Source organism: Natator depressus, chromosome 27 (genome assembly GCF_965152275.1).
Source record: "Natator depressus isolate rNatDep1 chromosome 27, rNatDep2.hap1, whole genome shotgun sequence".
Lineage (NCBI taxonomy): Eukaryota > Metazoa > Chordata > Testudines > Cheloniidae > Natator > Natator depressus.
In genome coordinates, this window is record NC_134260.1 from 8,192,441 (window position 1) to 8,204,668 (window position 12,228).

The 12,228-nt window shown below is 44.9% G+C and overlaps 1 protein-coding gene across 18 annotated transcripts in view; it reads right to left on the minus strand.

Moving 5' to 3' along the window:
* MAPT (microtubule associated protein tau) overlaps window positions 1-12,228 on the minus strand; it is a 116,258-nt gene that overhangs the window by 21,483 nt on the left and 82,547 nt on the right. For 12 of the 18 annotated variants that reach the window (XM_074940581.1, XM_074940577.1, XM_074940588.1 and 9 more), the window contains 5 exons: window positions 9,316-9,371; window positions 6,483-6,680; window positions 4,504-4,633; window positions 3,076-3,129; window positions 1,706-1,971 (listed from right to left, as the gene is read on the minus strand). In XM_074940581.1, the coding sequence (XP_074796682.1) occupies window positions 1,706-1,971; window positions 3,076-3,129; window positions 4,504-4,633; window positions 6,483-6,680; window positions 9,316-9,371 (704 nt within the window). The remainder of the gene's footprint in view (window positions 1-1,705; window positions 1,972-3,075; window positions 3,130-4,503; window positions 4,634-6,482; window positions 6,681-9,315; window positions 9,372-12,228) is intronic. The other 6 variants (XM_074940593.1, XM_074940591.1, XM_074940592.1 and 3 more) reach the window with 1 other exon arrangement.

The window sequence follows — 12,228 nt, forward strand, 5'->3', positions numbered from 1 at the left end:
CTCTTGCCATTGGACCTACTGATGGTTAGACACAGAGCAAGTCTGGTTTTGGCCAGCAGTGCCCTCCGGTGTGCATTCACCCCTCGGAAGTGGGGAGAAGGGATTCTTGACTGCCCTACGTTGATGAGATGTACAATGGTGTCTAGTCCCTCAATCATCTGCCCAGGATGGGTCAGGACCCCAATCCAACAGCCTGAGAGCAATGCGAAGAAATCTAAGTAGACGGGAGGTACGCAGCCTGGAATTCTAGTGAAACCAAGACCCCTCAGAAGATGACAAACTCCTCTGCTGACTGGTTCCTAAAGATGATTCTATCTCCAGGTCAACGATTGTTTTTTTGTTTTCAACAGGTTATTTAAAAGAACCATTTTTAGTTTGATTGGCAGCCCAGTCTTAATACAGCCCTTCCCCCAACACACCTACACAGCACCCATCATTGTGGGGTTCCCCTTCTAAACTGGAGACAGTTCAGTCTATAAGAGGGGCCATGCAGCCGGGAAGGCTCATCATCTTTGTTTTAATTACTTGTACTTCCATCAACTCCTTCGCTCGGACATTTATGTTCACACCCCCTCCCACTGCTCCCCTTCAGTGTTCCATCGTCAGCTGTTTTACCCCTCCAGACACAAGTCTAAGCTCTGCCCTCTGATGCACACCCAGCTGCCACTGAGGTTGGTGGAAGCAAGGTGCAGAGGCTGAAGGTAGAATTTGGCCATGGGGTTGGAGGCTTATGTGTCACGCGGGAGGTTGGCGTGATGGTGGAAGGGGATACTGAGAATACAGTCTGGAGAGACCTCAAGGGAACCTCTAGCTCGGGGTGGCCAACCTGTGACTCCGGAGCCACATGCGGCTGTCCAGAAGTTAATACGTGGCTCCCTGTATAGGCACCGACTCGGGGGCTGGAGCTACAGGTGCCAATTTTCCAATGTGCCGGGGGGTGCTCACCGCTCAACCCCTGGCTCTGCCACAGGCCCTGCCGCCACTGCACCCCTTCCCGCCCCCTCCCCTGAGCCTGCCGTGCCCTCTCTCCTTTCCCCCGCAAGCCTTCTGCACACCACAAAACAGCTGATCGGGATGTGTTTTAAAATCAGCTATTGCCCATTACTCGATAGCATCTTAGCTTCCCCTGGTCCCTAAAGGAAAGTACAGCAGAGCCTTCAGAATGAGAAAGATAGTAGGAAACTATTTTCATGCACACTACTGGAGGGAAAGTCACGTAAGACTTGATTCCGAGCTTGTGAGCAGGTTCCCTTCCCAGATCAGATGATAACCTGGGTGCTCCAGGGACAAATTGCTTAAATCGATATATTGAGTGCAAAAAGTGTCTAAAGGTACAGCTACCCAGCCCGCAGGAGGGAGCCTCCAAGCCTGTCTACTAGGGCTCACGCTAGTGCTCTAAGGTGTGTAGACAGCGCTTTGAGGCTGCAGCTTGGACCGGAGCCCAGGCTCTGCAGCCCACGCCCCTCCCTTGACTCACTAAGCCAGACAAGCAATTTCAGCATAACCACCCAATTCCCTTTATGAGATTCTAAACCAGATACTGGCTGGAATTTAGGCAAGCTACTGTCATCCACAGCTGCTGCTTCAACGTAAGAGGCTGCAAGCTGCTCTTCTATTATAAATCAAGAGAAAGCTCTCCACTGTAAGCCAAAACTCCATGCAATATCTGTCCGATATCCACGTGGAAAGCAGATTTAGGATTTACCTTTCCACCTCCTGGCTGGTGCTTCAGGTTTTCAGTGGAACCAATCTTGGACCTGACATTTTTCAGATCAGGCATGGGGGCGGTAGAAGTCTGCAGGCGGCTCTTGGCAGAAGCAGGGGATTTCGGTGGTGTGCGAACCACTGCCACCTTCTTGGGCTCCCTGTTCGGGGGAGTTGGCAGGGAGGGCGTGCGGGAACGGCTGCCGGGGGTCCCGGGTGAGCCAGGGCTGCTGTAACCACTTCTGTCTCCAGACTTCGCTGGTTCACCTGCAATTCGCAGACGCACATGTAACTGCAGGGTGGAGGCACAGGTTGCTTAGTAAAGTGCTACCAACGTTTATTGAATTGATCAATCGGCTCCAAGAACGCCCACCTGCTATTCGACATGCGGAATGCCCACGGAGTCAACATTCACAAGTTGCTCCGATTGGTACTGACCATCCCCCTACTGTGGATGGGAAGTATCTTGATTTGGGGGGGGGGGGGGGGGGGGCAGCGCTAGCTAGAAAAAAACACCAGTGAATCGAGGCAAGGGAGTAACAATTCTGTAGAGGAGAGTCCTGGAGCAGGGGACAGGCACAGCGCAGGGGATCAGACAGGCTGGGAAAGAAGCTACATAAAACTGCATTTGTATCTAAGGATTTCACGGCACTTTACAAACATTTAGTTACTAATAATGCCTTCCTCTTATGTACACCTTTCCATCAGCAGATCTCAAAGCATTTTACAAAGGAGGTCGACAGCACTGTCCCCATTTTACAGATGGGGAAACTGAGGCACAGAGCCAGGGAGCAGCTTGCCCATGGCCACCCAGCATGAACAGCAGAGGCAGGAATTATAGAATGGTTGTTTGGAGCTTTACATGCGAGCTGACCCACACTCAAAACCCAACCAGCGTTCTTAGGCAATATTCACCATGGTTCTACCAACATCTATATGGAATGAAACCCAGGTAACCTGACTCCTAATTTGCCTCTTGAACTAACCAGGACACAGACTCTCTTTCTCTCAATCTCACTCACTCAGGAACAGTGTGGGAGCAGGGGGGAGAACAAAACTTTTTATTGACTTGCTCCATGCAACAGGAGTGGAACAGTGCTGGGTACCTGCATTTCTTCAATTTCAATTGAACGGTGAATAAGAGCATGTTCCCAACACACAACATTACGCTCGTTTTCTGAACACAGATCATGAAAAACTAGCTTTTCACAGGGCTGTGAAATTAACCTCTCAGTGCCTGACAAGTTACAAACAAAAACATTCAGATGCAAATTTTTTTAATTTAAAACAGCTGATATTGCAAAATATTTTTTAAAACAGCTCGAATAGTTTCCAAAATCGAACAGGGGGGGAAAAAGCCTTACATTTTACCTTTCTCAGATTTTGCTGCTGTGGTAGGCGGCTTTCTCTGCTCCTTCCTGCCAGCTGAAAGAAAGTTAAAGAAACTTAAGTAAAATCAATTACGCTTCAAACTTTAACAAAGGTTTTATCCATGCCTAGATAAACAGAAGAAATATTCAGCAGGACACACCACTTTTCAGGTAATTTGTGACCTCTGGAGCAGAATGCCCAGAAAGCATCAAGAGCACTGAATTAATCTCCCATACGGTTAGGAGAATGTATCCTAAATAAAAATGATGTACAAAGATGCCTCTATCCCCAAGTACAGCCCCTGTGGAGGAACGAATGACTGGCCTTTTGAAAGCTCTATCAATCAATAAAAAAGAAAAACTAGATGGTAGTAAAAAAAACGGAGCAGCTTAAATCTTCCAAATCCGAGCAGAGAGCATCCAATGAATTATACTCCCAGAGGGACTAACCAGAGGATAAAGGAGGTGCAGTTGTCATCCTAAACCAAGACGATTATATGAAGGAAGCAGACAGACCAGTATCCAACCAGGCTTATTACACAAAAACTATTCATAGCTAAGTTCCATTCACAGCTCAACACACACAAACCGGTGGTGGATGTTATACAGATCAGTGCTACCACACCCACGCTCCTTAATCTGTCTAACCCTAGTGAATGAACCCTAGGGGCTAGTCTACAGGATTACCCAAAGTACAGGAAGACCCACCCTACCTAACTGTACCCGTATAAAAGGAACCTCTTCTCACTGAACGGGACACCACACTGTTCAAGAGCTAGATGAAATACAAGATTTATTCGTCCCCACTTTGCTACTGCTCAATGTCCCAGTACACTAGAGGCAACGTAGGTTCTCTCGCACCAGCAGCATTCCAGATACTGGGGGATCTCACCACATGGAACCTCCCTACAGAAAATTCACTCTGAACCCTCTGCCAGATCGACAGGCCAGATTTCCCATCTTCCTTCTCCCGCTCTTCTGGAGTCTTGGCTGGACACTGCAGCACCCAATAGGGTAGTTTCAGATGGATCATTTTTCCCAGACAAGGGAAATCACCTATTACTTTTAGGCTCCGTCAGGGCTGCACGATTCACGCCCTCATACCCATGAAGAAAAAGCACAGTACGTTACAGCTAACACTCATCTTTCCGCATCTCACATCTCCCCATGTGTCTGGACTCCTGACATTGCAGAGTAGCTCAGGAAGGAGAATTTTGCTCCTGCAGTAGAGAAACGGGGGCTGAGTGCAGACAGTCTGCTTCATGACACACTATGCACAAAAATAGATGTGCACACCAAGTCTGACCCTGTCAGTGATTTTAGGGAGGGGCAATCCCCGAGTTTTCTGGGAAGAGAAGATTCCTGCCTCCCCGGAAACATGCTGAATGCCCACTGCGGATTTCTGCATGCAGCACACACTCCATCCTACCAGCATTGGGAGGCGTCTTGGGGGTCGTGGGCGTTTTTGCCGGGATCCGGGTAGCGTTGGCTGGGCTTTTTTGAGTCTGTGCTGCAGACCTGGGAGCAGCCATCTTCATTCCGCTTTTCATCTCCGGACCCTGATGGCGGAATTGGGACAAAATGTTTACCATGTGGTTTGCAGACCCACGAGAAAAAAAAAACAAAAAACAACCAACCGCCCAGTGAAGGGACATTCTCAAGATTTTTACTCTCTCTTCACTCAGATAGCAGAGAGCCTGCAAAGAGCTCCTCGGCTCCTGCCCCCACCATCCCAGGACTCTGCCGCAAAGTGAGGAGGGTAGGATGAGCAACTTCCAGGATGACCTCCACATGTACAGCCGTTTTAGTTGTAAATGAGTCACCACCCCTTAGCATGCTGCCCCATGATGATGTGCCAGCTGCACCAGCCCCAGTGACTGGAAGCCCTGAGGTAGCACCTACACTGAAAGGGAAGCACATGGCTGCCATGCCACCTTCCCATGCAAGCTGTTCACTTCAGTTATGCAGTGCCATGAAATGCTTTGCTACCCTTCCCAATTAGCAGGTCTGGCCGAAAAGTAAGTCCATGTCCTTCATCTGTTCCTCAAACTCTTGCCTCACCAGTAACAAAAGCCTCCTTTTCCCATTTCTGATCAACTGTCATTTATGTTCATTCAACAGCCCTTTTAGGGGGCTAAAAGGTTTATGAAAAATTAACCCTGCTGGGCCAATTCAGACATAAAGGCTTGTTCAGGCTGGTCACTGGTGTTTAAAAATTCAAAAGCAGAATAAAATCTCCTCCTTCCCCATTTCCTTTATTGTTGATTAACCCCTTTCATCCTGCAAGGCAGCTTCCTACATCGGGTTCAAAACCATTTACTCCCTGTCTGAGCAGGACTGGGCATGAAAACTTCCACTGGAAGTGTGAAAAAGAAAGGTGAAGTGCTATTGGTCAGAGTTCAACAATTTCAAACCACTGCTCTTGCTTTTAATGAAGAAAGCTGGAGTATGTTATTGTTTGTTTCTCTCTCTATCAGGGAGAGACAGTGCGCTGAGCATTATTTCCAACTGTGAATGTGACATTTTCATTTTTAAAAAATGTACATCAGCCCTGAAGCAATGCATGCCTGCATGCTGGAGATCAGAACTGGTCAGCTCCAAATTCTTTAGCCCTGAAGCTCATCCTGTTATTCAAGACATAAAATTTCTATTTTCCCCCTTCCTTCAGGTTCTAACAAGTTATATGAATGGAAACTCTAAGAGTCATTTTTTTATATAGACACAGAACGATCCAGAGCCCTGTTAGAGGGCTGTGTATTGTGTGTTCTGCATAATTTTGTAGCATGGAAAATCTGACTCCAATATATATGAGATATATACAAGACTATGTCAATGCACCCATAAATGCTAACACAATGTTGTTGCAATGTGAAAGACTTCAATGCCTCATTGAAATACAAGACAAAACCCTTCTGCACAAGGAGGAGAGGTTTTAAAAAACAGCATTAAAATGAATGCAAACCAAGGGAGCCTCCGAGCAGATGAGAGATGTGACTGCTCTGAACACCACCAAATTATAAAATTTCCACAAGAACTACTCTAAAAGCCACTCCCTAACCAAGGACAGTAAAGGATTTCATGGTAACATCGCTACTTAGTTTGGGTTTTTTTTTAACACACACTGTAAACACCAGGTGCTCCAGCCACCCCATAAATGAGCAGAATGGTTGACTGGCCATTCCTGACTGAAGCTATTCACAGTCTTGATTGGGAGAATTTTCGGTCCAATTTACCTCCTCCGTTAAGTAACTTGAAGTAGGCAGGAGACATTACACACACACAGAACATACTGCAGCGTGGAGAGACAGGCTGATCTAACTCAGCACTGGCAGGAATTAATCAGTCAGGAATGGGCAACTAATAGTTTTTTAAAGGTAGCTTTGGTTTCTTTTTCACCGATTTCCTTACCTTTGGCTTGGTTTCTTTTGTTCCTGTACTGGCAGGTCGGGATGTGATAGAAGAGACTCGTTTAGGAGTGGAAGCTGGTACTGAGGACTCAGCAGGACTGGAGGGGTTTTTCAAAGGGGTTGTACTAACAGAGGAGGGTCGTTGGGGGGTAATGGAGGATCTACCTTTCAGGGGTTTGGCAGAGGAAGGTGTGGATGTCTTCACACAAGTAAACAAAATAAAAATAAAATTAAAAACAGATCAGCATGCGAACAAAAACTGAAAAGGGATGATGGTTAAAGTCAAATATGAATGGCTAGGAGTTAGAGGTGCAATACACCAAGGTACAAGTGACAGACTTGTGCCTGCGATCAGGAGTTCTCCATCACGACGACAACGTCTGGCTTGTCAGACTGAAGTCTCACTTTAAGCTTATTAGTCACCCTGTCACATTTCTTGATACATTTGAAAAAAAGAAGCTGATTTGGCAGAAGCTAGTAAATCTAAGACCAGAATTTCCAAAAGGGCCCAGTGCCCACAACAGGGTCAGATTTTCTAACGCGCTCAGCACCCAGCAGGTCCCACTGAGAACAAGTCGTCCTGGGAACCTGGCTCCCTAGTTCTTAAGATTCAGAGAACACAGAAGAGTTTGGAGCAGGCAGCAGACTGTTCCCTGTTCCTTGATCTGAAGACACGACCCTACTCTGGGGAGTTTGTTCCAGTGCTTAATCACCCCCAACTGTTAAAAATTTATTCCCTATTTCCAATTTAGTTTGCCTGGCTTCAGCTTCCAGCCATTGGTTCTTGTTGTGCCTTTCTTTGCGAGATTGAAGAGCGCTTTAGTAGCCCGTATTTTCTCCCCATGGTGGTACTTGTACGCTGTAACCAAGCCATCGCTCAATCTCCTTTGTGATAAGCTCAAACAAGGTATCAGACTGAGCTCTTTAAGTCTCTCCCTGTAAGGCATTTCCCCCAGTGCTCAAATAATTTGCGTCTCTCTGTTTTGCATCCTCTCCAATTTTCCAACATCCTTTTTTTAAAATGTGGACACCAAATAGAGTAATATTCTAGTCTCATCATCTGCATCATGATGGCAAATCCCAAAGGGACATCGGTCTCACCACTATAGTATAACTGGCAAAATCACCTCCCTGCTCCTCATTTCTCCCCCATTTAGCCATCCAAGGATCACATTTGCTTTTCTTTTTTTTTTTTTTTTTTTGCTACTGCATCGTACTGAGCACTGACGTTGAGTTGCTTGTCCACTATGACTTCTAAAATCCTTTTCAAACGGTATGTCTACACTGCGAAGTTGTGGACAAAACTTGTGTCTTTCACGGGTACTTTAAAAAGCCCCCCTGCACGAAAGACAAAAGTTTTACCAACGCAAGTCGCAGCCTGAACGCAGTTTTGTTGGCAGGAGCGCTCTCTTGCTGACAAAAGCTAAGGCCGCTCACGGGGCTGCAAGTATTTTGTTGGCAAAAGTGCCGACAAGGTACCGACAAAGAGCATTTACACACGCTGACATTTAGCAAAAAGGGTGTGTCGCTAAAAGCTGCGTCGTGTAGACAAGCCCTAAGTCATGGTTTCCAGGATACAGTCCTCAATTTGGTAGACATTGCCCGCATTCCTTGCTCCTAGATGTATAACTTTGTACTTGGCTGTATTAAAACACTTTTTGTTTAAATAGGCCCAGCTTCCCAAGCTATCAGATCACACTGTATGACTGCCGTGTCATCATGACTTACCAATTCTGCCAATCTCTGACCTACCAATTTTATTCCACAGTGATGTTATATTTACTTACAGATCATTTGATGAACATGCCGAATAGCATCAGGCCTAGTACCAATCCCTGGGGAAAGAGCAACCCCATTTGATGACGATTCCCCACTGATCACTACTTTTTGAGATCTGCCAGTTAGCCAGTAATCCGTTTAAACTGTGCTTTATTGATATTCTAGAGTGCTAATTTTTTAATCAGAATGTCATGTGGTATTAAGTCAAATGCCTTACAAATGTCTAAGTATATTACATCTGTGCAATTACCTTTATCAGCCAAATTTGTTATCTCCTCGAAGAGTGAAGTCAGGTTTGTTTGACAAGACCTATTTTCCATAAAACCACATTGAATGACATTAGCTACATTCCTATCCTTTAATTCTTCATTAATTTAATCCTGGATCAGCTTCTCCAGCTAACTGGCCTCCTACCCAGGTCATCTATTTTGCACTTTCTGAATACCAGCACATTAGCACTCTTCCAGCCTTATGGAATTTCCCAGTATTAAACTGTGTGTATAATTCAGAACACAACACTCTGTTGGATATGGACAATTTTTTAACTGTTGCTAAGAACAAATTCCCAGCCTTGCTCTTTCTTTGTTCCCAAAACGGGTAGTTATGTAAGTTCAGAACCGCTGGCTCGCCAGCTGAAGCCCCAAATCTGCAACTGTATTTCACAAAGGCTTACCCTCGCATCTGCATTGATCTGATTCCAGGACTGGGACCCAATTATTTAGAGTAATAGTTTTTGGAAAGTTACACGCTTTGGACTCCTGCCATGCACCTTGGGGTTTCCTTTGAATTAGTAAAAAACCCAGCAGGTTAATTTTTTTAAAAAGTCACAATTTTGTTATGAGTCGATTCTTCCAAGGTTCATGATTTAAAATGGCTGCACCTTCCAAAGAGGAGGAGGGGGAAAAACAAACACACACTAAAAGAAAAGAAAACTGGAAATTAATGGCAAGGTTTCCTAACAAATGTGTGATTTAGGTCAAAAGCAGGTGGGTCTAGATGGAGTCAAGCGCACACACAGAAGGCTTACATCATATTTCATACATTTGTCATCTTACCTTAGGCTTTTTCTCTTCAGTATCAGTTCCGTCTTTGTCTTTACTGTCAATACGAGCTGATGAAATGCAAATAAAAGACAGACAGTTATGTTCCTCTTCTTGGGGATGCTAAATAAATACCAAATAGCTTATAATGCCTGCATTATCATAACATGCATTAATGTTCTCTTTTCTTCTCATTTCAGTTAAGTCTATTAAAAAACAGCCCTTATCAAATTACTTCCTCTTTTTAAAGCGTGTTCTTGCTGTGTTACAGATTAGCCTTAATATAGGAGATGATGCGTTAGAGTAACTGTTGGGAGCATCAAAAACATGCTGCAAGTTTTATACCAGACCATCCTTGAAAAGAAGATTGACATACTGTTCCGATGGTGTCTTTCTGAACAGCTCCATTCTCAGGCCTAAGCCTGTCCCTTTGCTCTTAAAAACAAATGCAGATAAGGTTTTAAGCATCACGTCTGAAGACTAAAACTCATGAATGCCTCACACCTATGGAGGATAAGTGCTGAAGACCTTAAGTCACAGAACTGCTGCTTCTTGTTTTTCAAAATCACTTTTCAATATATTACTTCAAAAAGCAATTTTATTGAAATCCATTTGTATTCTTCATCTCTCTCAAGGTATTACTTTCTGTCTTACTGGCAGATATTACTCCTTAGGATTCTGTTTCAGAACCTGTAATATCCCTTGAGGCTTTATCAGCCAAATGAAAGCCATTTAAATTAGATTCATAATGAACACGCAGGGTTTCTTGGGCCATTACACTATTATTTCCCCCCTTAACCTACAAACTACAACAGACATTGCAGTATTGCAAATAAAGAGATTAGACGTATAGAAAGAGTAACGTGTGAACTACACTCTAGGATGCTAACTACTAAACCCACTTTTTTCCATCAGCAGCTAAATTTCTTCTTAATTTAAAAGGGAAAACAGCTCTTAAACCTTCTCTAAACTTTGGGAATTTATTCTGGCTGATAATGAAATGTACAAGGTCATTTATAAACAGCTCTAGCAGTCACCTTGAACCTCCCCCACTATCCACTTCCATAACTTGCCTCATGCCTTTCCCTTTCCTAAAACAGCAAAGGTGCCTTGTGCAATGAAGGCTGTGCTGTGCGTTAGAGATAAGAACTCCAGGTATTTCTGGCTGAAAAGGGAAATACCCAGACCCTTTTCTGTTCCTGCTACTAAATCAGAAGCTGGCGACCTTAAGCATACTGAAAAGGAGTACTTGTGGCACCTTAGAGACTAACCAATTTATTTGAACATAAGATTTCGTGAGCTACAGCTCACTTCATCGGATGCATTCTGTATTTCTGTAGCTCACGAAAGCGTACGCTCAAATAAATTTGTTAGTCTCCCAGGTGCCACAAGTCCTCCTTTTCTTTTTGCGAATACAGACTAACACGGCTGCTACTCTGAAACCTGTCTTTAAGCATATTGTAACCCGAACCCTCTGAAAACGCAGTCAACGTCATTTCAAAGAGAGGAAGGCCGTGTGCTTCCACCCATTAAACTACTGGCACTAGTGATGGCAACCTCTGCTAATGTCATGAGGTGTGAATGAAGCTTTTCTGATTACATATTAAGTTTAACAGCATTAACAGCAGCTGCTGATCCCCACGGTACAGTCGGTAGGGTGGGAGCCTCCATCCTCCATTTCCTGCCTCGTGTGAGGGAGAGACTATGGGCTGAATATTCACGCTGACTGGGCTCGTTGTGCCAAGACAGTGTGTAGGCATCAAAAGTGGCACGGGACCTGTACAGACAAGCAAACCTGTGTGCCAATGGCAAATGATTCCTGCAGAAGAGTGTCAGAACTCTATGGAGGTCTACGGCTGGCGTGGCCCCAAAGAATTCACCTGGTGTTTTCACACCTGTGCACTAAAACATGGATGCTAAGGAGGCTTGTAAATTAGCAAACTGATTTTCATACAGATCCCATTCCGATTGCTTATTAAAACCATTAAGTGAAAAACCCGCATTTCACCATTGGACAGGCAACCTCCCAAGGTGTCCTTAGGATTGCGGGTCTTAGTGAGAGGAGAATATAGACAAAATGCGCCTGGCGTACTAGCAAAGGCATTTGTGCCGGAACAGGATGACTTTAGGCCCCTACTCGGGCCAGTTAAGCTAACACCGTTGTATGAACTTGAACATCTAAAGTTAAAGTTACCTGACCGCAGTGCTATCAGATGAGCAGTTAAAATGACTCAAGGCTTCTCAGCGGACATTCTTAGGTATCTAACAGCCAGGCTTCCCCTCACATAGGTCTCTCTTATAATACATCAAAAATTCAGCCATCTCTTTGGAATTGTCTGGGGTGCACACCGTACTGGGCTTGGAAACTGAGGACAAAGTTTCGCTCACTGTGCTCCTCCTCCCTCGCCTTTAGAAAAGCTGACATGAAAGACTGGCTCTCGGGGAACACACAAAGCAATACGAGTGGGAGACCCTGCACGCTTTATTAGTGACAGCTCTGAAACCATAGCCTGCTCTGTGCTAACGCTACTTCAGTAATGCCCAGGAAAAGTTTCAGTCAAATGCCTCTTCTCTTTTATAAATATTTAGAGTGATGGATGAAATTGAAGAGTCTACATAGCAGCTTTGATAAATCCAAGGACACTGAAATGAAAAGGGAGAAAAGCACAACTGGGAGCATGTCAGCGTCCATGCAAGGGAACATGCAACTGAAGCGTGAGTGTGATGCGAATGGATCAAAGGCCAGGAGTAAACTAAGGGTGAAAAGCAGCATTAGCACTCTGGATTTGTTCAGAGGGAACATCCATGGACAACTGTCAAGCAGCAAGATTCAAGGGGTGCCAGTTCTGGTTTTAGAAGCCTTGCCCCGAGCAAGTCACTGGAGAAACAAGCGTGGGGCAGGAAAATGACACACACACCTTTTAAATG